This window comes from Drosophila santomea, chromosome 3L (assembly GCF_016746245.2).
Source record: "Drosophila santomea strain STO CAGO 1482 chromosome 3L, Prin_Dsan_1.1, whole genome shotgun sequence".
Taxonomy (NCBI): domain Eukaryota; kingdom Metazoa; phylum Arthropoda; class Insecta; order Diptera; family Drosophilidae; genus Drosophila; species Drosophila santomea.
The window spans coordinates 20215385-20237271 of NC_053018.2; the positions used below are offsets into that span (position 1 = coordinate 20215385).

At 42.0% G+C, this 21887-nt stretch overlaps 4 protein-coding genes across 7 annotated transcripts; 3 read left to right on the plus strand and 1 right to left on the minus strand.

Moving 5' to 3' along the window:
- The first annotated feature begins 2247 nt into the window (after positions 1-2247).
- On the plus strand, positions 2248-7910 carry LOC120448128 (tribbles). The gene is made up of 2 exons (XM_039629945.2): positions 2248-3440; positions 6413-7910. The coding sequence occupies exons 1-2, from the start codon at positions 2608-2610 to the stop codon at positions 7038-7040; spliced, it is 1461 nt and encodes a 486-aa protein (XP_039485879.1). The 5' UTR covers positions 2248-2607; the 3' UTR covers positions 7041-7910.
- A 2286-nt stretch (positions 7911-10196) lies between these two features.
- On the plus strand, positions 10197-11884 carry LOC120448130 (F-box/WD repeat-containing protein 4). The gene is made up of 3 exons (XM_039629948.2): positions 10197-10622; positions 10683-11267; positions 11379-11884. Exons 1-3 carry the CDS (start codon positions 10417-10419, stop codon positions 11815-11817), a joined length of 1230 nt encoding a protein of 409 aa, XP_039485882.1. The 5' UTR covers positions 10197-10416; the 3' UTR covers positions 11818-11884.
- Positions 11885-12132: 248 nt separating this feature from the next.
- LOC120448126 (pantothenate kinase 3) lies at positions 12133-19914 on the minus strand. 4 transcript variants are annotated; one of them, XM_039629943.1, is made up of 7 exons: positions 19467-19914; positions 15197-15375; positions 13747-14039; positions 13554-13679; positions 13315-13491; positions 13124-13259; positions 12133-13060 (listed from the first exon to the last, which is right to left on the minus strand). In XM_039629943.1, the coding sequence occupies exons 1-7, from the start codon at positions 19510-19512 to the stop codon at positions 12767-12769; spliced, it is 1251 nt and encodes a 416-aa protein (XP_039485877.1). In that variant the 5' UTR covers positions 19513-19914; the 3' UTR covers positions 12133-12766. The 4 variants fall into 4 exon arrangements, with proteins under 4 accessions (XP_039485877.1, XP_039485874.1, XP_039485876.1 ...); XM_039629940.2 differs by lacking the exon at positions 19467-19914 and adding an exon at positions 17402-17757; XM_039629942.1 differs by lacking the exon at positions 19467-19914 and adding an exon at positions 16272-16460.
- A 255-nt stretch (positions 19915-20169) lies between these two features.
- On the plus strand, positions 20170-21887 carry LOC120448129 (charged multivesicular body protein 7). Its single transcript, XM_039629947.2, has 4 exons — positions 20170-20727; positions 20779-20998; positions 21056-21265; positions 21334-21887. Exons 1-4 carry the CDS (start codon positions 20257-20259, stop codon positions 21783-21785), a joined length of 1353 nt encoding a protein of 450 aa, XP_039485881.1. The 5' UTR covers positions 20170-20256; the 3' UTR covers positions 21786-21887.

Genomic DNA, 21887 nt, shown 5'->3' on the forward strand with positions numbered 1-21887 from the left:
GCTTAATTTCGAGTTTCTATGAAATATGTATAATTTCCCTACTGCGAACTGCAATTCAAAGTTAATCATCATTGCATGCCATGATGAAACTGTGAAAGTGATTTCTTGGAAAAAAGGTTATTTGTGTTGTACGTGATTATTTCTAAAGAATATATATACATATATACATATGTATATACTTTTCATATCAAAATGTTCAGGCCGATTTATTAATATAAGTGAGTGCAGTGACCAGAGTGAAACAATAAATGCTTGCAAGCAAGTATACCGTATGCAAATAATATATTTTTCAATTTCAATTTGATGTCGCCACCCCTATAATTTCACCCCTTTTTGGTTGGATTGGTGTCACGGTACCAGTATAATTCTCGTTTAAATCTTCTTTTCGAGAAACAGATGCAATGTTGTGGAAAGGGACGGAACGACAAGAGAGTGAGACGGCGTTTGGTTGGTGTTGTTTGTTCTGTTCGCGATTTTTGCATTCGTATTTATCGTCTACTTCATGGGAAGAAGAAGAAATTGAGACGGACGTTGCGTTTCAAAAAGAGCGTTACATTATGAAGAATTCAATCGAAGAGATCGGTGAAAAACGCATAAAACCAATGCCCAAAATGCAAGGCCGCATGCACTGTTGCGGTAAAAATATTAGGATTCAAAATGTAACTCCCTGAATCGAGATAATCAAAATTGTAAGAATTACATCTATTTTACAATTGTATGGAAACCCTAAACCCGTTTTTAAAATACTTATTTACTAGTAATTTTTAATATAATATTTTTGTCTTGGAAATTTTAAAGTAAAATCCTTTTTAATTACTACAGATTCTATTTCTATATTAAAATAGTAACTATTCTTTTTACCGCTATTGTGCGCCTGTGTATCCTCAGACGGATGTCTTTAGTGGGAAATCACCTTGCGCCAGCTGCAACTGCATCGCATGTACAGCCCTGCACCGATGCACTATATCTGCCATATAGTGCTTAGGGGTGGAATAGTGCAGCTGACATATGTATGTAGGAATCTACCTGCGACATAATGCCGCTCGGTGGTTCTTACCTGCTCCTTGAGGATCTCTGATCACTGCCTTCTGTTGCTGTCGTAATTCCTGCGTAGCCCAGTGATCCTCGTTTCGGGACAGCTGCAAAAATCATGGAATCGTCTGCACCGCGAGGTAAACAGCAAGGCAAATGCACATACACACACAAATGAGTAATGATCGCGCACAGGAAGAAATTCAATGATCGATGTGGATCCAAAAGATTGCATCCAGCTTTGAAGATTGTTTTGCGGGACAAGTTATTTAGAGTTTGGGATATACATACATATGTATGTACTAGAACTAAATCTTAAATTTCTTACTGATATTAGGTACTAAAGGATTACAGAAATGTATCTGGAATATTGGTACGGCACATTATATGAATTTATACTAGTATATTAAAATGTGGAATTGATAGAAATGTTAACATTATTTGTGGCATAATAACTACATATGTATTAAATACAGCTAGCTTTTAAAGCATTTACTCAACAACTTATCTTAATACTCACCATCACCACAGAAAATCACCAAACCAATACGAAAAATGTTGAAGAATTCTTAAATTCAATAATCTCTTGCAACTTTCGGAACTAAAAGTGTTTCAGCGTAACTTTAAAAAATATACTTTATCAGAGAGCGGAAGAAAACCACAAGTGTCCAAACCTAAAGGCACAGAAGATATTTTCGAGTTATAGCGATGGTTATACGGGTAATTCCGCCCTCAGTAACCGTACCCAATGCAACGAAATCGAAATTCAAGTTGACTGTACTTTCATTAATTTGATCTTAAAATTATGGATTATACCAGTTTACTAACCCCATTCTAATTAACTTATCGCCTAGTTTTATTAGTGCGCAGATTACTACGTAAAATCATAGAAGCAAAGTTTAAGGGTTGCTGTGGGGATAGTGTTTATACAGCTACGTATTTCGAATTCAGTTGGAATCGGAATTTCAGAGTTCAGCGCAATTTTTTCAAAAATAACGATGCTCTTGCTCTTTCTCTCTCCCCCAACCATTTTGATTTCAAAAAATAACGACGCTCTCTGGTCTACCTCTCCTCTCTCCATTCCGACCGCATTCTCGAGCAACGTGTAAGAGCGAGATAGCGACAGATCGGGGCAGTGAGAGCGAGCGAGAGGGCGCGAGAGAGCGCCGTTGTATTTCTCCGTTCTCTTCGCTTCGTGTTTCTTGCGACCGCGTGGATGGTCACATTTGAAATTCAAACTGCGGAGAAGACGGTCGCGTTCGTTTTGTTTCGCGAGTTCAGTGAGCAGCGTTCGATTTGTTTTAAAATCGCCGCATTTCGTCAGTAAATACCCGCATTGCACATGGCCAAAATAACGAAGTAGTAGTAGCCCTGAGTTTAAACGAGAGTTTAAGTCGAATTTAATCGGAGACTAAACGGCGCGTCGCTAAATGTCAAAACAATTAACAGCCAAGTACAGCCAAGCTAAAGCGGAGTAACGAAATTAGCAAGAAGAAGCATAAGCTGAGAATAAGACGAAGAAATCGTAGCGAGAGCAAGAACTGTGATAAAGTTAAGTGGTAAACACAAGCAAGCATGGATAACAGTAGCGGCCAAAACAGCAGAACGGCGTCATCAGCGGCGTCCACCAGCAAAATAGTCAACTATTCGTCACCAGCCTCGCCAGCAGTCGTCTCCTCATCATCATCATCCAGCAGCGGCAGCGGCAGCGGCATGAGTAGTAGCCAGGAGGACACCGTACTGGGATTATTTACCCCCAAAAAGGAGTTCCCCAATGCCAAGATGCTGCAGACCATACGGGAGAAGCTTATGACGCCCGGCGGAGCCTGTGACCTTCTGGCTCTGGGTATCGCCGCGGAACCCACGGACCAGCAGCCCGTCAAGCTCATCCAACAGCGTTATCTGATCAGCGCCCAGCCTAGTCACATATCGGCCGCCGTGGCCGCCAAGACGCCCGCCTCGTATCGCCACTTGGTCGATCTCACCGCCTCCAATCTGCGCTGCGTGGACATCTTCACCGGGGAGCAGTACCTCTGCCGGATTGTAAACGAACCGCTGCATAAGGTGCAACGTGCCTACTTCCAGCTGCAGCAGCACGACGAGGAGCTGCGCCGAAGCACCATCTATGGCCATCCACTGATCCGACCCGTGCACGATATCATACCGCTGTCCAAGGATCGCACCTACATCCTCATTGCACCCGTTCCCCAGGAGAGGGACTCCACGGGTGGGGTGACCGGGGTGTACGAGAACTTGCACACCTACATCCGCCACGAGAGGCGACTGTGCGAGACGGAGGCGAGGGCCATATTCCACCAGATCTGTCAGACCGTTCAGGTGTGCCACCGCAATGGGATTATCCTCAGGGACCTCAAGCTCAAGCGGTTCTACTTCATCGACGAGGCCAGGTGAGTTGCGTGTCCAGGTGACACCTTCAAAAAACCCATATACACTTATATACTCCACATATACCAGCCTTATACCAACTCAATTGCATATGGCTAGTCAGTTTATTTTGCAATTCGATGAAAACTCGTTATGAGCGAGAGATCTTGTTTGTGGTCGTGTGTTGGTGGTGCCACAATTGTTGCTCTTGTTATTGGCCCATGTTGTTGTAGTTGCTGCTGCTGCTGTTGTTGTTGGCGCCGTCGTTGTGGGTAACATTGAACATTTAACAAGTGTTGCAATCGAATCACCAATAGGCCAACAACAACAATTACACTGACAAACCGAATGAACGCAAGGCGTACGTATGTATGTATGTACAGCCCAGGGTACAATATTAGTTTCGTACTAATTAAAAAAAAAAAATTAACCCTTTCCCATCGTCTGTTGCAAAGCTTGGATTGGACTAAGATTGGATTGGACAATTTTAAATAATTTCAAAGATTTTGCAACTGTTTTTTAAATATTTTTTTATATAACTATTTGAACTATGTATATTAAAACTATCATGTATTAGTTTTTAGGCCAAAATAGTATGATTCATGTAATATTATTGAATTACTACTTAGTAGGTAACCACTACCTTATTTTACTGACCCCAACTGTATCTGTGTACATACACACAAGGGCCCCGTGTGCCACAGTGATGGTCAAAATGTTGGCCCATTCATTTTTTCATTACACATTTCGGAAGCTAGAAATTGCCACATTTCAAGAACTGTTCAGCAAAGTATTTGCAATATGGTTTGGGGTGGGGATCTCAGTGTTCTCTTGAATTGTCGATTTTCTGAGTGTGAGCTTACAGTGAATGATGAAATATTGACCCCACCTTCACCGTCCATACCCAAAAAGTATTTTCGCATATGTTAATAAACACAACTGTATCGAAAACGCGCTGTCTGTCTCCCGTTCTTATTATCTTTGAATTTTACTGACATCAGCATGGAATGACGCGAGTATTTGCTCGATTCCGTATGGCTTTACAATTAGCGCAATATCTGCTGATTTTTTCGTCATTTCGTCGTTCTGTGCCAAGTGCAAAACGGCGGAAGGAAGAAACCCATAGATCTCTATCTCACCTTGGCGAGAAATAAACAACAAGTGTTCAATTCGATTTAAATGCGCTGCGATTACTAGCGCTCATTTCCATTCCCATTTCCATTCGAAAAATACTAATCGCTATATAGATAAGTGCTGCCTGGGTGTACATACTATAGAGGCGTGTCCATATCCATATCCGTAGCCATATCCATATCTACATATATTCAAAGGGGCGGGCGCACACACGCACAACCAAACAACGAGCCGAATTTGTAAGGTCACAGTGCGGTGAATGGCCCTGACTCTGATCTTCTGTATTTTTAAAACATTTATATGCCAGTGCCTCCCATATACACAAATGCGTATGCTTATGCATGTAAATCTCTGGTTCATACTTTTATTTTGTGTGCTCTCGCCTGTGCATTAATACCTTCAAGGTGTTTGAGCACTTATTCGCTGGCGGTTTTCCGTCTTTCGTTACGTTTCTTTTATTTAATTTTATTTTAAGCTCTGTAGCGGGTTAATTTTGCCAAACGGAATGAGACAGATCTCGAAGACGCTCTTCAAAGCCCCTCGATATTCCGCATCGAGGTCAGCAGCTGTAACTATTCTCCTCATCTATATCTCCACTTGCTTTCCGTGCACTCAAAAATATTCATATTGGTTCACATAAAACCTTGATCTTAAAAAGTATCGTTATATATGTATGCTTATTTCCGTCCACACTTACCTTGATCTTAAATATAAGTATATATTTTGGGTAATCACATGTATCAAATCAAATGGGGAAACTAGGCGATCGAGGAAACAAAATCACCTTGATTGTGATCTTAATATTATTAAGAACATTGTTCAAAGGATATATATATTTTCCATGCGCTAGTTCCTTACGTATTTTCTATCCGTTGCTATCAAGTTGAAGGTAATTGGTTTCTTACAGTGTACACTGTAATTTGTGCCGAGGAGAGGCGCGTTTTCAAAGCTTGTTTTTGTTCAGGGTCAGCTCGAGGTTTTTTGGCCTGCTTTGTGTTTGGCTCTTTGGATGTTTGGATACCAGACCACGGCAACCGTGTGTTTGTATATCTCTCGGTTCGCTATCGGCGGAATACCCAATGTGGTAGTGGTGTTGGTGTTCGTGTCCCAGCAGAAGCGCCGTTGCAGCAACAAGTTGCGATACGTCACTTTACCTCACCTCACTACTCACTCAGCTCACGCAGCTGACTCTCTTTGGCTCTATGCGCGGTGCGCTGTGCTTGCTGGCGTTTTCGTTACTTTTTTACTTTTTGCATTCGAATGTGGGCCAATGTCAATGAAGTGGCCCAATGGAGGGGGAGTGGCGGAGGCGGAGGCAGAGTCAACGGCGGCGGCACTCACTCATTGGTGTCGGGGGTCGCAAGCTGCGCTTTCGTCACCAAACCAAGTCAGCTCAGTGCCCAACTCAGCTCACAATGTGCTCTCTCGGCCAATTTGCCTTTTGACTTGTCAATACGCCAACGCCAAAGACAACTACAACTGAAACTGAAGCTCCGTGTCTGATCGATTCAAGTCTCTTCGATATTGCGCTAGCTAATGGCCCCACAAAATCGGGGGTTATGCAAGTGGCAGGGATTGCACATGATGTAGAGCTCTACGCTGGGTGTGAATTACGGCTACATTTGCGATCAGAATAATGGCAGTGCCAATTCAAGGGGTAGTGTGTCATATCCACTCTTTTTATGCAACACAAAATTGCAATAGCTAAATAGATACTAGTAAAAACGTTCCTAAAATATTAGTTTAACCTTTGGAGCTTAAAAACTACAGAAACATTTTTAGTTGTTTTTCTAAGAAACATATAACATTGGTACCCTTTTTAGCAAATTATTTATTTGGTCTCGTTATTTGCTAATTACAGAACAAAACTGCAGTATGAATCACTGGAAGGCTCAATGATCCTCGAGGGTGAGGACGATACTCTGAGCGACAAGATCGGTTGCCCACTCTACACCGCTCCGGAACTGCTGTGCCCCCAGCCAACTTACAAGGGCAAACCGGCGGACATGTGGTCGCTGGGCGTGATCCTGTACACCATGTTGGTGGGTCAGTATCCGTTTTACGAGAAGGCCAACTGCAACCTTATCACCGTCATACGACACGGAAATGTCCAGATACCCATGACGCTATCCAAATCGGTGCGATGGCTGTTGCTTTCGCTGCTGCGGAAGGATTTTACGGAACGCATGACCGCCAGCCACATCTTCCTGACACCGTGGCTGCGAGAGCAACGCCCCTTCCACATGTACCTGCCTGTCAACGTGGAGGTGGCCGACGACTGGAGCGATGCGGAGGAGGAGGACGAAGGCACTGCCACCGATGCGATGGATGAGAACGAGGAGGAACTCTGTCCCTTGGGTGACAAGCACGAGTACGAGGACATTGGCGTGGAGCCACTGGATTACACTCGATCCACGCTTCAAATGGCTCAGAATGTTAATGGACTGTCCACGGAACCCGAACCCGATACGGATGTGGACATGGGCTGATTGGAGCTCGCGAAGTCACCCACGGGTTGCATTCTGGGACACGCTGGCGCGTTGGCTGCATCCGGCTGAATGCTGACTGATTAGCCGCCGGGATTGGACATATCGAATGATATGACATTGTGGACATCCTGGCCTTCCTGGATGCGCCGACTCCGGCTGCGTTCCACGTCGTCTTCCTGCAGGTGGTACTGCCAACAAAGACTTAAAGCCTCGCTTAGACACTCTTAGACACACAAGAACTCACTGCCTTCCAATCGCGCAGCGGCCCCGATTCGTTTAAGAATCACGCCGCTCCGCAGCCTCCTCTCTGCAACCGATTCTTCCTAAAACCTACATATGTACAATACATTTAACATTTTAATTTTTTTGCAAACTGTTGATCTTTTCAAAGGACAGTCGCCCTGATTCGTTTTTGGGCTTTAAAACACACATTAGTTTCCATGTTAAAAAATGCAACATATGCAAATTGTTATTTATTATTTAATACTTCTGTATTACGCTTTGTCTACTATTAAAATCTTGTAAGTGAAAATTGCGAAAAAAGAACATAATACATTGAAATTTGATCTCACCAAGAATAATTCAAATTGGTTTTTTTAAGGCTATCGGAGAAAAAGGGCGGTAAATAAATTGACACGCAAATTTCGTAATTATAAATATAAATTTATGTGTAATCAGTCAACCAAATTAGTAGCTCAACGTTAATGTTGATATGTTTTATATAGATTCACTAGAAGCGGAAAGCTAAAAAGAAGAAAACAATGAGTCAGAGGAAAACAAGATTCTATGATTCTGGATGCGTCATATTGTTTACTAGTATAACAGTCAACATTTGATTAAGATCAAAAAAATATTTTTCCATAAATATGAGCACACACTGTCCATTCTATTTTGTTTTTCAGGCCTAGTCGTCTATTTTCTTCATGAAGGAGATAAACGAATAGTTCACGCCTTTTTAATATGGCAAATAATCGAGAATTCTCTCGAGAGACAAAAACTAACAAATTAGTTAGTGTCCTCTGAGATACGGTCATCACCGAGTAGATTTCAAAGTTGATAGTGCACCAAGTGACTGAAAGTTATCAGGTGGGCGAACGTGACTTTGGCTACGGAAATATTTGTGACTTTGCTCCACAATAAAAATTAACTTATATTGTGAATAGCTGCGAATGCGGAGGTCCCACGACTGTCATCTGATGTGCCGACGTGACGGGGACTTTCGCATGTATACCACCTATTAGTAAGCCCCCCGATTTTTGGCTCTGTGTGCGCCGTGCTCGTTCATTTTTACCTGTGGCCGAGCACTTTGTTCAGATTATGAAATTGCCAGAACGCCAGAGCGAACAAGAACTGCGCAAAACGCAAAAACTGCTGACGACTACGTCACCTACAGATTGCGGCTATCAATTTTTTGGAGCTAGTGCCACGCATGATCTTATACTAGACTCGCTAGATCGGTATGGAAACGACGTGGATATACCCAACGGAACATATGTAACTATATTGGAAGGGTATTTCGAGCTCATGCTTTTGTAGCGCACTACATTATATTATCTTTTTAACTTGTTGTTTAAATACATTTATTTATTATCTATGATAACTAAACTAAATAAATATATAGTCTTTTGATTTAGGGAACTTTCTATTTCGTTAACAATAGGGGCTCAGGGTTTCTCTAAAATACATAATATCTTGGAATCTTTTTTAAGATGGGTACTCAAAGTTTCGAGATCTTGAAAGTGTACTACCCATTGTCATGTATAGTTTGATAAGACTTTTAGAACGGAACGAACGCTCCAGAACTTTTCGCATTCCTTACTAACCTAAAAGTTACGATTCTTAAATAGGGGTCACTCTACCGAAAAAGTATGTTAAATGGAAAGTACAAAGGTTTACTTCATAAGTGCCTAGCCCTGTTACAAATTCACTTTTAAGGTTCTAAAACCTTAAGTACCTTGACAACCATAAAGTAGACCTGAACAGTGATAGGTACGCTACTTTCCCTGACCCAAAAGTAGTCGTTACTTTTTTCTTTGTTATGCTCTGGTTCTATTCTCAAGATTTTTCGTAAACTTTTTTCTTTGGTCTGTCATTTAAAGATAATCTTATATTTTCCTATTTAAGTACCTAACAGATAATGCGAAATTCTTATCCTTAACAATCATTCCATGTGGTTCTTCCTGAATCACTGCAGAAGTCATAAAACTTTATGCACCATTTTGCAGTACCTAAAAAGTCGCAAATAAATGCCGAGCAAGATACAAGAGATACTTTCTAGACAGATCCGACAGTTTGTGCGCTATTTCAAGTCAATCAAATGCTCAGTTAAGGTATTTAGCACAAAAATCTCGGCAGTTTCGTGCCTAATTGCGGAAACAGTGTTCTAAATAACTTTAGATTGCTGCAATTGTATGAGACCGTGGTCGTACGCACGCCGCATATTTATGTGCGTAAAATTGTATACTTCACACTTTTGTCCCCAAAATGTGCAGTTCCTGTCTATTTCGAATTTGGTATTTCAGCCGGCTTACATCTATCTTGAGGAATCTTTCTAGAATCAACCTTACATACTATGTTATCAAATGATAAAAACTCAATCGCCAAAGTTGTCATTTATCGCAATGGTTCCCCAAATGGTTAGCCTTGATGCTTAACCTTCAACACAAGCAAAATGTATAAATTAGTTAACCATTTTTCGTGAAATGTATTTTCTTGTATTGCCTTGACGCAGCTGGTGGATATAGTAAGCCTTTAAAACGCCAAAGCTTAGATAGTACATTTTAAAAGCTTTAAGAATTAAGAGGTGTGCATTAAAAAAAAATGAGATAAGAATTCTGTTAATGTAAACACAAAATTCAAATAGTTTATTTTAATTTTTTTTTAATAAAATCATTATTATGAAAAGGGTTTTTAAATAGGGTACACGACAAATAGCATTTTGCTTCTTCTATTGTTTAAATACTGTTTTCGAAAGTATATTAAATTAACGAGCGCTCCATTGTTATTTAAATTTCACAATTTCAGGTAAAATTACGTTATATTTTCAACAATTGACACGTAAGTGTACACTGTGCACTGTTTATTATACCTTAAAAATATCTTTTAAAGTAATGATTATTTGGAATAATCAAATAGGCCGTGATCTATATATTATATACACTATAACAGAACATACATTTGATATCCTATGAATATTATATAAGCACTATGAAAGAACACACGTTTGTTTTTTATTATTAACTGCTGTCAAACTTAACGGAAATTTCGTAGTGTTGCAAAGGTACCGCTAAAAGTGGATTAATCGATATACAATTATCGCGTTTTCGTTGGAAATCGACGGGATGCAAGCTAAATTCATGAAATAGTGGCGAACGATATGATGGATGGACCCCGCATGAGTTTGAAGGATCTGCCCATCTACTGCCTGCTTGGCATATTCGATTATTGCTCGGAGGGGGACCTACTGTGCCTTTGCCGGGCGGACCCGGCTCTGGAGTATATTATTGACGACCACTACTTCAACCCACTAGCCTACGATCTGTTGCTCTGTGGCCACCGGAATAACCCAAGGATCGAGCAGAGGTTGGCGAACGAATTCGGATAATAAGCTCAAGATAACCTACTGCCTTGGTAATCTTCTAGAAACCGAACACGCCTGAAAAACCATGAACGCATCGAGGTGTCGAAGAACTGGGTTAGTGGCACCTATTTTGAACGCCCCTACTTCCACCATGCCCAGATGTTCCCCACCAAACTGTGCCTGGAGGCCGACTTTCTGTACATTACACATGCAGGCTATTTGCGCAAGTACCGACGGTCCAGCTGTGATGCACTGCATCGTCGCTTTGACGCGGAGATCTGTACGTCCACACAGACCGACATCTCTGATTTCGTCAAAAAGAATGAAACCATATTCGCGGGACGCGTTTGCGGATCGTGCTTTCACTACGATACTGATAGCTGTATGATGACGGAGCAGAGGATGCATCCGGCCAACGAGTACTTGTACTGCGTAGACTTTGTCAAGGATCTGTACGCAACCAGCACAGATCACGGCTGCAGACTGTGGCAGCGTGCGCAGGAATTTGGAATGACGCATTTTGATCAGGTGATGAATTTGCCGCACGCCTTTAGGTCCCTGGAACTAAGTTCGGATGGCCAGTGGCTATATGGAGGACTATACACTGACGACGATCGCCGGGCTTTGAGGGCCGTCCACGTAGAAAGGTAAACTCTCAGTGTGCACCATGTTATTGTACATAGCCTTGCAATGCTTTGCTACGTTTGAACATTTATGCCTTTCATATTATTAACAATCTCAACTAATTTCTTTAACAGTGGCGAGGAATTGGTTTTCAGTTCCAACACAAGGTCCATTTACGACCTGAAAATGAAAGATGACCAGGTAATTTTTACGGCCAACTTCGACACGACGTTACGGATGTTTGACCGACGCATAGATCGTGATGTAGCTATTTGGGAGGATCCGTTCGACTCCTCCTTTTACTCCTTGGAATACGATGGACTGCATGCGGTGCTGGTCGGCACCAACAGGCATGCACGGGTTAACCTTTACGATATAAGAATGAAGAAATACGTACAATTATACTTTCCGGGAAGGACGCGGCAGCACAACGGCTTGTCGCCAGTGTATAGCCTCGCCTGTGATAGCCAATATATGTTCGTGGCCACCGATCACAATCTACGTGTCTTTGACTTTAAGGCAAGCTGTGGAATTCGGAGAGACTACAGCAACATTAATGTAATAACGAAGTGATAATTATGAACATTGTATAACTACATTAATGTGTAATAGTAAATATATGCCAAATGTAAAAGATTCATTATTTTGTAGAAACAAGTTGGGCAGTTTTACCCGTAAAAATACGCATTGAAGATGTCTTCCGAGTTCATGGAAGGCCTATTATTAGTTCTTATCAGAACAACTTGTGTGTCTAGTTTATTACGGAATTGGTTTAGAATAACACGAATCATAACAATAATTGTATAAGTAGGCAAACGTGAAGTGTATTAATTTAATACAAGAACATCCTTTAATATTAACGTCTTTTTTGTTAAATGCATCATTCCATCAGATTGTGTAAAACAAGTTTTATTGACCTGCCGACAAATTGGTTCCTATAATAACATGACCACAAACTTATATTCTAAAAAGAAAACTTTAAACATCCACTTAAAGCATGTACAAAAAAGATAATAACTTAAAAGAATGCATGAATATTGTCAAAGGACAAGGGCAAATCATTAGGTGGATGCTATACCTGCTCTTTATTTTGTTGCGCGCGAGACTATTTTCAATTGCGTTTCTGTTATTAAGTATTTGTAATACTTTTCCGAGAGCTAACATCTATCACTGTAGAATAGTAACTAAAATCTACCGAAACTGACGAAGATAGCATGGTAGTAACATGGTACAATGTTACGCGGAGAAAAAGTTAAGACATCAATTTTGGTTCGGCATTTGATCGGGCCAAAATTCGTTGCTTTCCAGCAGGCACTTTATCCGTACAGTAATTTCATGCATTTACAATTTGTGCGTCCTCAAGTTACAACTAAAGCCGAGAAAGAATTACGATAAATACCGAGATAAACTGCATGATCAAAGAGTCATTGCCATTGCCTTATTGTTCTTAAGTCTACTGTACATGCACTACATCGGCTGGCGCACGTTGGGTGCCCTCGGGAGGAACATGTGGTTATAGCGACTATCTAGTGGAGTGTTTGCTTGTTGGCGCTTTTTCTGGTGGCTCGTCCGCCGACGAAGACGTCGGTGCTACTTCGCTTGCATCCGATGCTGTGTGGGTTGGATGCTCCACCCCGTCGTTAAGGGCGGCTGCCAGCTCGCCGTTGAACTGGAGCAGGCAACCCAGAGCACCAAAGTATCCCTCGTGCTCCAGGAAAAGACCCTTCATTGTGCCATTGGACCAGAACTCCATTGCGTACGCCAGCAGCTTCATGGAAATGGGGTTTACTCGCAGAAAGTTGCCCACAAAGACGACCTGAAATGGTTTCGGAGGGGTTAGCTTAATTTATGAGGATATTTAACAAAAATTTGTTCTTGCCCTATCGATCTTCTCATTCAGCGCACACATCCTTGCTATGGAGCCGATATTATTTGTTATGGTGACCAGAGTGGCGTTGGCCAAATCCTCGCGTGATACTGAAACCCGTTTGTCGTTGAGGTGCATCTGGCCAAAGCTGTAAGTTAGAAATTTGTAACTGGTACATGGGCTTTAATCTCTGGGTTTCCTACCTTGACGCCACCAAATCGCCGGGGAGACCAAAGCGGTTGTAATCGCCGCCATAAATGTCCTTAACTAATTTGTCAACCTTCCTATTGTCACCCTTGGTAGCCAGTTGGATAGCCTCTTCGAAGGATGTGCAGCCGGTGAGTAGACAACACAGACCGAGGAATGTACCGCCGCCCAAGCTGAAAGATACGTTTTATTTAGAATCGTTACAAAATTTTTGTAATTTCATGAGCTGTCTTACCTTGTGCCCGAAATGCGCTTGTAGTTGTCGGGACCATAGACCGCCAGGATGGAGACTCCGGATCCGACGTTCACCAGAATAAACGGAAACGGTTGCGAGAAATTGAACTGTTTCTTTTCGCTTTTTCTACAAAATGTTGGGTAAAGTAAGATTGTTAGAAACTCTTTGAAGCCAGCACTTACAATACACTTACAGAATGTCACGTGCGTTTTCGTAGTAGTAGCACTCCGTGCGATTGTGCAGATCGGCGAAGAGAATGCCCTTGATGAGCGTGTCCAGCTCATCGAATTTTGCCAGCTTCATGTTAACCTGGTCGCGGAAATCCTGCTCAAACTTAAAGGCTCCACCGCCGGTGGCACAAACCGTTGTCACCAGCTCGGCCATGCCCTTCTGCTTGGCCAGCGATAGAAAGTTGCCCATGTCCGTGGTCTGGAAGCGAATGAAATGCAAGGAGCCACGTCTTTTGCGTATCTCCACATTGTCCATCTACAAGACAACAGGGATTATAAAAATAATGTAGTGCGCAATTATATATTACCTATTTTAAAAATAGTATGATTCCTTTCATGTTCGATTTTTATAAAGGCCCTACAAGTTCCCTCTCTATCGTATTCTAGGCGGAAAAGTGAAATGAGCTAGGTAAATATGAAAATTAGACTTCTGAACCTATTACAAAATTAAAATGAAAAGTACAAGGGTCAATGTTCACATCGCGAAAGTGCTGTCCAAACTGTTACTAGGTTATTTTACTAGGTGTATTTATACGTTCGCCATTAATTTTAGCTATCCAAAGTCTGAGTGAAAGGGTAACTTGTACAAAATTGAAAATTAAACCTGCAACAGTGAGCGTCAGTAAATTGACATAGTTCTTTAGAAAGTGTGGAACTTTTGGCCTCAGTCATTGAATAATAAACTAGTCTGGTGTGGGGTATTTACCCCGAGGTTTTGAATAAACAATTAATTTAACAGCAATTAATTTTAAGAATGTTCAGATGTACAATCTAATTTAAATACGGCATTGTTCGACTTAATTTTAAGTCTGCCAATGATACATTTTGCAACATCCTTTCTTAGGAATGCATTTGCTACCGCTCAAACGTAGTAAGAGAAATAAAAAGAAATTAAACCATCTCGACAGTGAATCACTGGGTTTTAAAGGTAAACAAAAGAATCTCGTTAGTGCGAGATAAGCGTGTGGTACACCGAAAACAAAAACAGAATATCAATTTGCTGCAAGCTTTCCTGGTGATATCAAGACTGAGGCGCTAAATGTCTAATCAAGCACTCTCAACTCGATTAGGACTCAGATTAAGCACCTCAATGAGCTAATCTACCAGCACGCTTTTGCTCTCTGTGTAGGCGTGTGTGCGAGAGTGAAGGTCAGAGCAGAGGCACTCACACTCAAACACTCTCACACTCGAAAGCCCTGGCACCCGAACTCATTTGAAATCACCAGTCGACCCGTTCCGACCCGCACAAGATGACTTGTTGACTGGACGGGCAAATATCGCTGGAGTTGATAATATTTTAGGTGATAATACCGATGCTAATGGCCCGCGTCATACTGCTTTGTTACAAAATCGCACATCCACATTCCACATCCCACAGAGCCGAGTATACATTTCTTTGGACGCTCATCTCACCTGTAGGTGCGTATCACGATGTCCGGTTTTGCCGTACGCCGAGTTTTTGGTCAAGTAGCGTCGGATATTCCGCAAAATGCCAGCCTCGCGATCCTGCTCATCCGGCGTTATGTCCTTGGGCTCGAAGTAGACCAACTTGGTGAGGGTTCCGCCGATGTCCATGCCAAACCATGGCATCGCTATAATGGTACAGAATGGATCATTAGGTATGTTTGCAAGCCGACAAAAGGAAATTTTGCTTTGCGGAGTTGTCCGTGGTTTTTAAGTTCCTATATAAACATGACCCACCCACATCTATTAAAGTAATAACAGCAAAAGCCGAAGGGTCTTTTTTGGAGGCCCACTTGTGGCACAAACATGTTATGAGCGAGACTGTCTTATATTTTGCAGCCTATAAAATCTGTGTTTTTATTATTTCAACTGTCAAATTTTGCTTAGTTCCCTATGTTCCAAATGTATGGCATTGCAACACTTATTCACATATCTGACTGACTTGTAATCAAACCTGTCTGAGAAGCAACTGAGACAAACATGTTCGGGAGCTTTGTGATACAGATTCAATGGCAAAGCAACAAGTTTCAAAACATTACAAGAGCAAAAAGAAATCCAACGCCAATACTGCTAACTAAATGTTCGAAAGCGGTTCATGCTCATGGTGTCAAGATCAAATTGGCGCCAAACTGTGTCACACTGCCGGTGGCTAAAGGTTGCCTTATCGAGGGTACTTCACAAAGTATGCTTATCGGATACGGTGGATATCGCCTAAAGGTAACAAGGAAAAACAACCGATTATTACCTGTCTAAATTGAATAAAAATAGTCTAACAGACAAACTCAATGCACCTTGCTACCTTATAAACAAGAAACGCTACACCATATTTTCTTCCGAACTTTGTAGAGTTGCAGTGATATAAAGGTGAAGTTAAGATCTTACATTTTCAATCCATTAACCTAAATATATTTTTAAGGCTATTTGGAATGAGGAAATCGTATTTTGTACCACCAGCCGGTATTTATATTTTAATAAGATATAGGCGATGTCTTCGCTCGGAATTGGACTTTGGAAGTGCACACACCGCTCTTGATGATGAGATCAAAGATCGATGTAAAATGTAGCGCCTCCGGCATTGTGTAACCCTTGGAGCTGTGGCGCTGCTGGTTTATTCCGCTCGACTATAGAATCGGCTGCACATAACACCGTCGTGTAATCACTGGTAAACGCGTTTTATTTTTTTTGACTTTCCACTCAGCCCAGCCCAGAGACCCAGACAACGCGTATTTCGAGGTGTACAATGTTCCACGGAACCACCGAGCTTTCGATTCGTTTCGTTTCGGGGTGTCTATAACTTTGGGTTCATTACGAGCACAGCGCGCCTGTATACTACGTAGATTGCCTAAACCGGAAACATTTCACTCGGACGCCACAACCGCAGGCAAGTGCGACACGTCGATGGCTCCAACTGACTGACTGGCTGCCGGATAATATATTAGCCGTAAACAGCTGAACACTGGCGAAATGGGGAATCGACTCGGAATGAACGCATGTGCGCCGCACTCGGGTAAACACACCTTCTTTCTTATCTGCCCTCCGGGAACGGCACGCAGCTTATCGGGCTCTGGTATTGCTAGAATTGACCAGGAAATTGACCATTTGGCGGGCTCCGACCCATTACAATACAGGTGTGCAATTCAGGCAAATTCATCCAATCTTCACATGTCGATCAGCAAATCGCGATGTCCCCCGGGACGTTTATCTAATCAGTCATTTAACCTGTACTCTATTACTGCATACACTACCCATAATTTAACAATCTTAACTATAAACTAGATGAAGTCAAAAGGCCGGTGGTTTTTATCGTCACATCAAGTACTTCATATAAACCCGCAAATTTAAATTTTTATTTACTGCGAACGAAGGGCAAATACTAAATAACCAAATTTGGGTTCATTGGACGATATATTTTAGTCTTCAAGTGTGGCTTTAAGAAAAATCCAAGTAAAATATTTTTAAGGGTTAAGGCATAACATTTTCCTTCTGTTTTAGAACTTAATTCAATCCATCTAATTCCCTGGATTTGGTTAAGGACTAATCCATAGTTACGGACTAAGGCGCGAAACGAGAATGGATTTGGACAAAATGTTGTCTGATTTGGAGTACTGATATATTGGTGCCTCCCAAAACCTGAACCCATATCCACTGACTTACACATGAGCTCATCGCCTTGGGGAATTTGGATGGCGGGAAACGGTGGTTCGGTGCAGGAGGAGGAGCAGTGGCTATGGCACCTGCTGCGCTCGAAATACGCTGGTTCCGCCTCCAAATCAATGGGATCTCCGCTGCTATCCGAGGCCGTTGCGATGGACTTGCTCTTGGAGCCCAGAGCTGAGCGCCACGAAGCGCGCCATGAGTTTCGCTTAGCTGAGATCACAGGTGAGGTTGGCGGACTGGGGCTGGTCGGTTTCTTATCGTTATGCAACTTGAATATTTTCAAATTGAATGAGTATTTTGAGTTGCGCGTGGGGACTTTCATTTTATTTGCTTGATTATTTTACAGCTTAGCGTTTTGCTGACACACAACGGATTTACAAGTTCAGAGGCGGGCACTTATCACAGGCGGCTTGGATTGGTGTTTTGTGGTGTGGTGTGGAGTGGAGTGGAATGAAGTCTATTGGATTTGGACCATTGGCCACAAAAGCCGTGAAAGATGTTTGTTTGCTCAATTCATAGGTTTCTAAATGGCGCTGGCGACAACTGCTGATCGCGCGATGCGATGCGATCCGATCCCATCCGTTGTTGACCGTTCGAAAACAGACGTGAAACGCGTTTGAATGAAATTTTACTGCCCGAAGCGGCGACAGCAGCAGCAACGGCAGCGCTGCGGCTTTCGCATATGTATAAGCTCCAGACGAACTGAGCGCCATGTGTAGTGGGTACATACCCATGGAGGGGAACACACACATATATAGCCTCGCCGTATTAATGAGCGAGCCGAACCGAACTTAATCATTACGAAAACACATTTAAAACACTGCCAGAGCAGCGCCGACCCAGTACGAACCCTTCGACGTCTGTGGATCGCCATTACGTCGGTCCGCTTTTGCATTTTCCTCGGCGACTGACCCCTGGGTAACTTGGTAAAATTCCCAGCCAATGCATAGTCAATCGTCTGGCCATTCATGGGCGAACCTGTGGCGTGCGGCACTACACTCTCTCTGCAGGCGCAGTAGGCGTGATAAGAGCGTGCAGAACCCTGATAACACGGTCACAAATGGTTCAAATTCCAAGCGGAGAAACCTCCCGAAAAAGCTGTGGTCCGATGAGAGCCGAGATGGCAATCATTCATACACTTGCTTTTGGGGAAAACTACTAGCCATTCCGCATGTGTAGACACTGATTTCCATTATAACTTAATTGGCCAAATGTATTTCGCGATTTACAAGTTAATCTTATCAATCATTGTGTTGCGTACCCACAGAGCATGAAATCTGGCCCAGCGATACAAGTTGGGTATTACGATGCACTGGTTTTGTGTAAATAGCTCACAGTCATTATGAAGTTACTCATATCTGTGACAGACCAGAAAATATTATCGCATTTGCATGCTTTTGCTCAACTGGCAGTTTTCGCGCCACTGAATAAGTAGTCACGATAAAGAAATAAACTAAGTGCATAAACCCTCACCCTTCCTCACAATAATAGTAGTAAGAAAAACTTCAAAAGCGAACTTGGAATATGCACTTTTTTCTAGTTAAAGAGCTCATAGAGAATAAGACAAATTTCCATTGAAAAAGCAACACTTTTATTTGAACTGTAATTCAGCTTCTTTAGAAATGATGAATACTGTTTTTAGTTATTTATCCCGGCAAATAAACATCGCTAAAAGTCTTAATTCGGGTTTTGGCTCTCAGTCATCATGTGATTACTTTCTAATCACTGTTTATGTTTATCTTGAATCCGCAAATGTGTCTACTAAAAATAGGTTTAGAAAGTTTTTAAACAATCATCCAATATTTGATATCAAATCAAACCATTTAATAGTGGTATATTATATATATATTTCTGTATAAATCAGTCAACTTAGTTCGTTTTTATAAACGCTATCATTTTATAAACTCCCAAATAAAATAAAAAATAAAATATACTCCCGAAGTTTTCCCAAAATCTGGTTGTCTTCAACAATTAGTGGGGAACTAAATATCCTTCTGCATCACTATTGGTATTTGCCAGATGCAGATGAAACCTTCCAGAATCTTGCGAAATCACCACTTACCCCTCGCCAGCTGATTGCGCAGGTTAATCTGTTCGTCCTCCATCATGATGAATTGCAAGACTCAATTGGACCGAGTCGGTGCACCGCAGAACAATGGACTACTCAGAGAATCGCACGCACGCCAAGATGCTCCGGCAGATGTTGCAATCGCGAGTCTTCCAGGGGCAGCGAGGAGATCTGGGCGCGAAATCAGACGGGTTGACCGTGGCGAACAAGGCCAAGAACGTGATTTAGGGGCTGGGATGAGCTGCTCTTCTCATCGATGATGCGAAGTCCTTGGGCCACTAAGTTAGCTCCGTGTTTCGTGCATTACCGGAATCCTTTGGAACGGTGCAGTACTCTCCAGTGCCAAGGCCAGCCGTTTCGAATTCAACGCACACTCAACAAAAGCTTCAAAACAAAATTTTCGTCAGAAGTTTTTAATCTAGTAGCCTTATTGGAACAGCTGATTTGGGATGGGGAGAAAGTTAATCGATATCCAGTCTATCGAAGAGCGCAGTGTTAAGAAGCGGTAAGACTAAATACTTTTGTATTAAGTTGTTTATACAAGATAGTAGTCTAATTTTATTTAGTAACCATTTTAATCTTTAATTTATGCAATTACTAGCTTTATAGAATGACAACTCTTAATTTTCATTCCATTAAATTTAACGGCCCTTTTGAAGTTTGTTTACAAGTCTTGTAAGCATTTAATCATTTTCCAGCACTACAAACCTGCTGATTAGACATAAACACACAATCACAAAAGACGCGCGACTTTTATAATCCGGATTAAATCCCTGTTTTAAATATGAGCCTTGCAAGCAGTGACAAGGAAAGTGAATCTGGCCAGTTTAGCTTTCCCGCCAGCTGGCAGGATAACGTTAGAATGCAGGTGCAGTTCGCCATGTTTCGATCGAGACACCTGGATGCGGAGAGCTACGACGCAAAAATGAATTTCTGGATGGAATTAATTGCAAAATATCTGAAGTTCAGCGGGCGACCAATCTTCAGCCTGCGGAATCTGCAGCTGCTGTTCATGAGGGGTGACCAATTGCCCGCCTGCCTGGACACCGTGATATCTGAGATGCAAAAGAGGAAGCAGATCCGCTCCCGCAGTGAATTCGAGCACGATCCGGCCAATTCCTGGAGTGGATGGCTTGTCAACAGCCTAGTCACACGTCCCCTTTCATGGGGCTGGTCGAAAATAAAGCACAGCGTGGTGACGGAGGACCTAGAGGCCTCAACTTTAGTTGAATGGATTCACCTAGATGTCTTAAATGTATGTGTTATTATCCGATACAATAAGAATCCTACATATTTAACTTTCCAGAACACTTGCGATCTCATAATCGAAAAAGTCCTGTCGGAAAACACTGGAAAGCTACTGCATTTTAATGCGTTCAAAACGCATTGTAAGACTCACGGAGTTCGCATTCACTCAGACAAAGATCTATGCGTTTGCCTATTGGCCCTAAATGTTCGCCAAACTGTCGGCCTAGAATTTAAAGTAGAAAAAGGGATACGCCAAATTCATTTGATCAAAATACCAAGCAAGTTTTAAAAGTTATAAAGTAGGGTAAATTATTAAACTGTAATTTTGGTTGTAGGAAAGGAGGGCGATGATCTTAATATAAGCCAAGAAGACCAGGCCGTCCACAATCTTCAGAATACACAATCGCAGTTACTAAAGCAGTTGGAGGAACTAGAGGAGGAGATCAAGGTAAACGATGACAAAGCGCGCCAGTACATGAAAGGGAACAAGCGGCAAATGGCAAAAACCTATCTACGAAAAAGGCATCTCCTGGAAAAGAATCATGGTAAACCTTATAGTAGAACGCCCTAATTTGTCTTTTGTGAATAACGTTCTTTGAATTGTTGTAATTAGAACGTCGCAGTCTTGCCTTGCACAACATCGAATCTCTTCTGTCCAGTGTGGATGAGGCTCAAAACAGTGGTGCTGTTCTGGATGCCTACAAAATCGGATCAAATACTTTGAAGAAGGTTCTTTCGGATTCTGGATTGAAGTACGACAATGTCGACGAAGTATTGGCCGATGTGCGAGATACTCTGGACCAGCATCGGGAAGTTCAGGACGTAATGTCCAATAGCGTTGTGGAGAACGCAATCCTGGAAGAAGATCAACTAGAGCAGGAATTGCGCGAACTGTGTGGAGAATCTGCGCCGGCTACGTTAAGTTCACTTATTAACAACAACAGAAAGGCGGAGGTTGTGATTACGGACGAGGAGATGATTGCCATGCTGCAAGATCTCGAGGTGGAGGATGGTACCATATCGCAATCAAGTGCCAAAACCGTCAAAACTGTACAGGGACTTTAAAATGCGTTATAAATGTTGTGTTTTTTTAAATGGTATGTGAACTGTTTTATTACTAAGTCTAATAAATTAATTGTACAATGAGTTTTTATTACAAATAAGAAA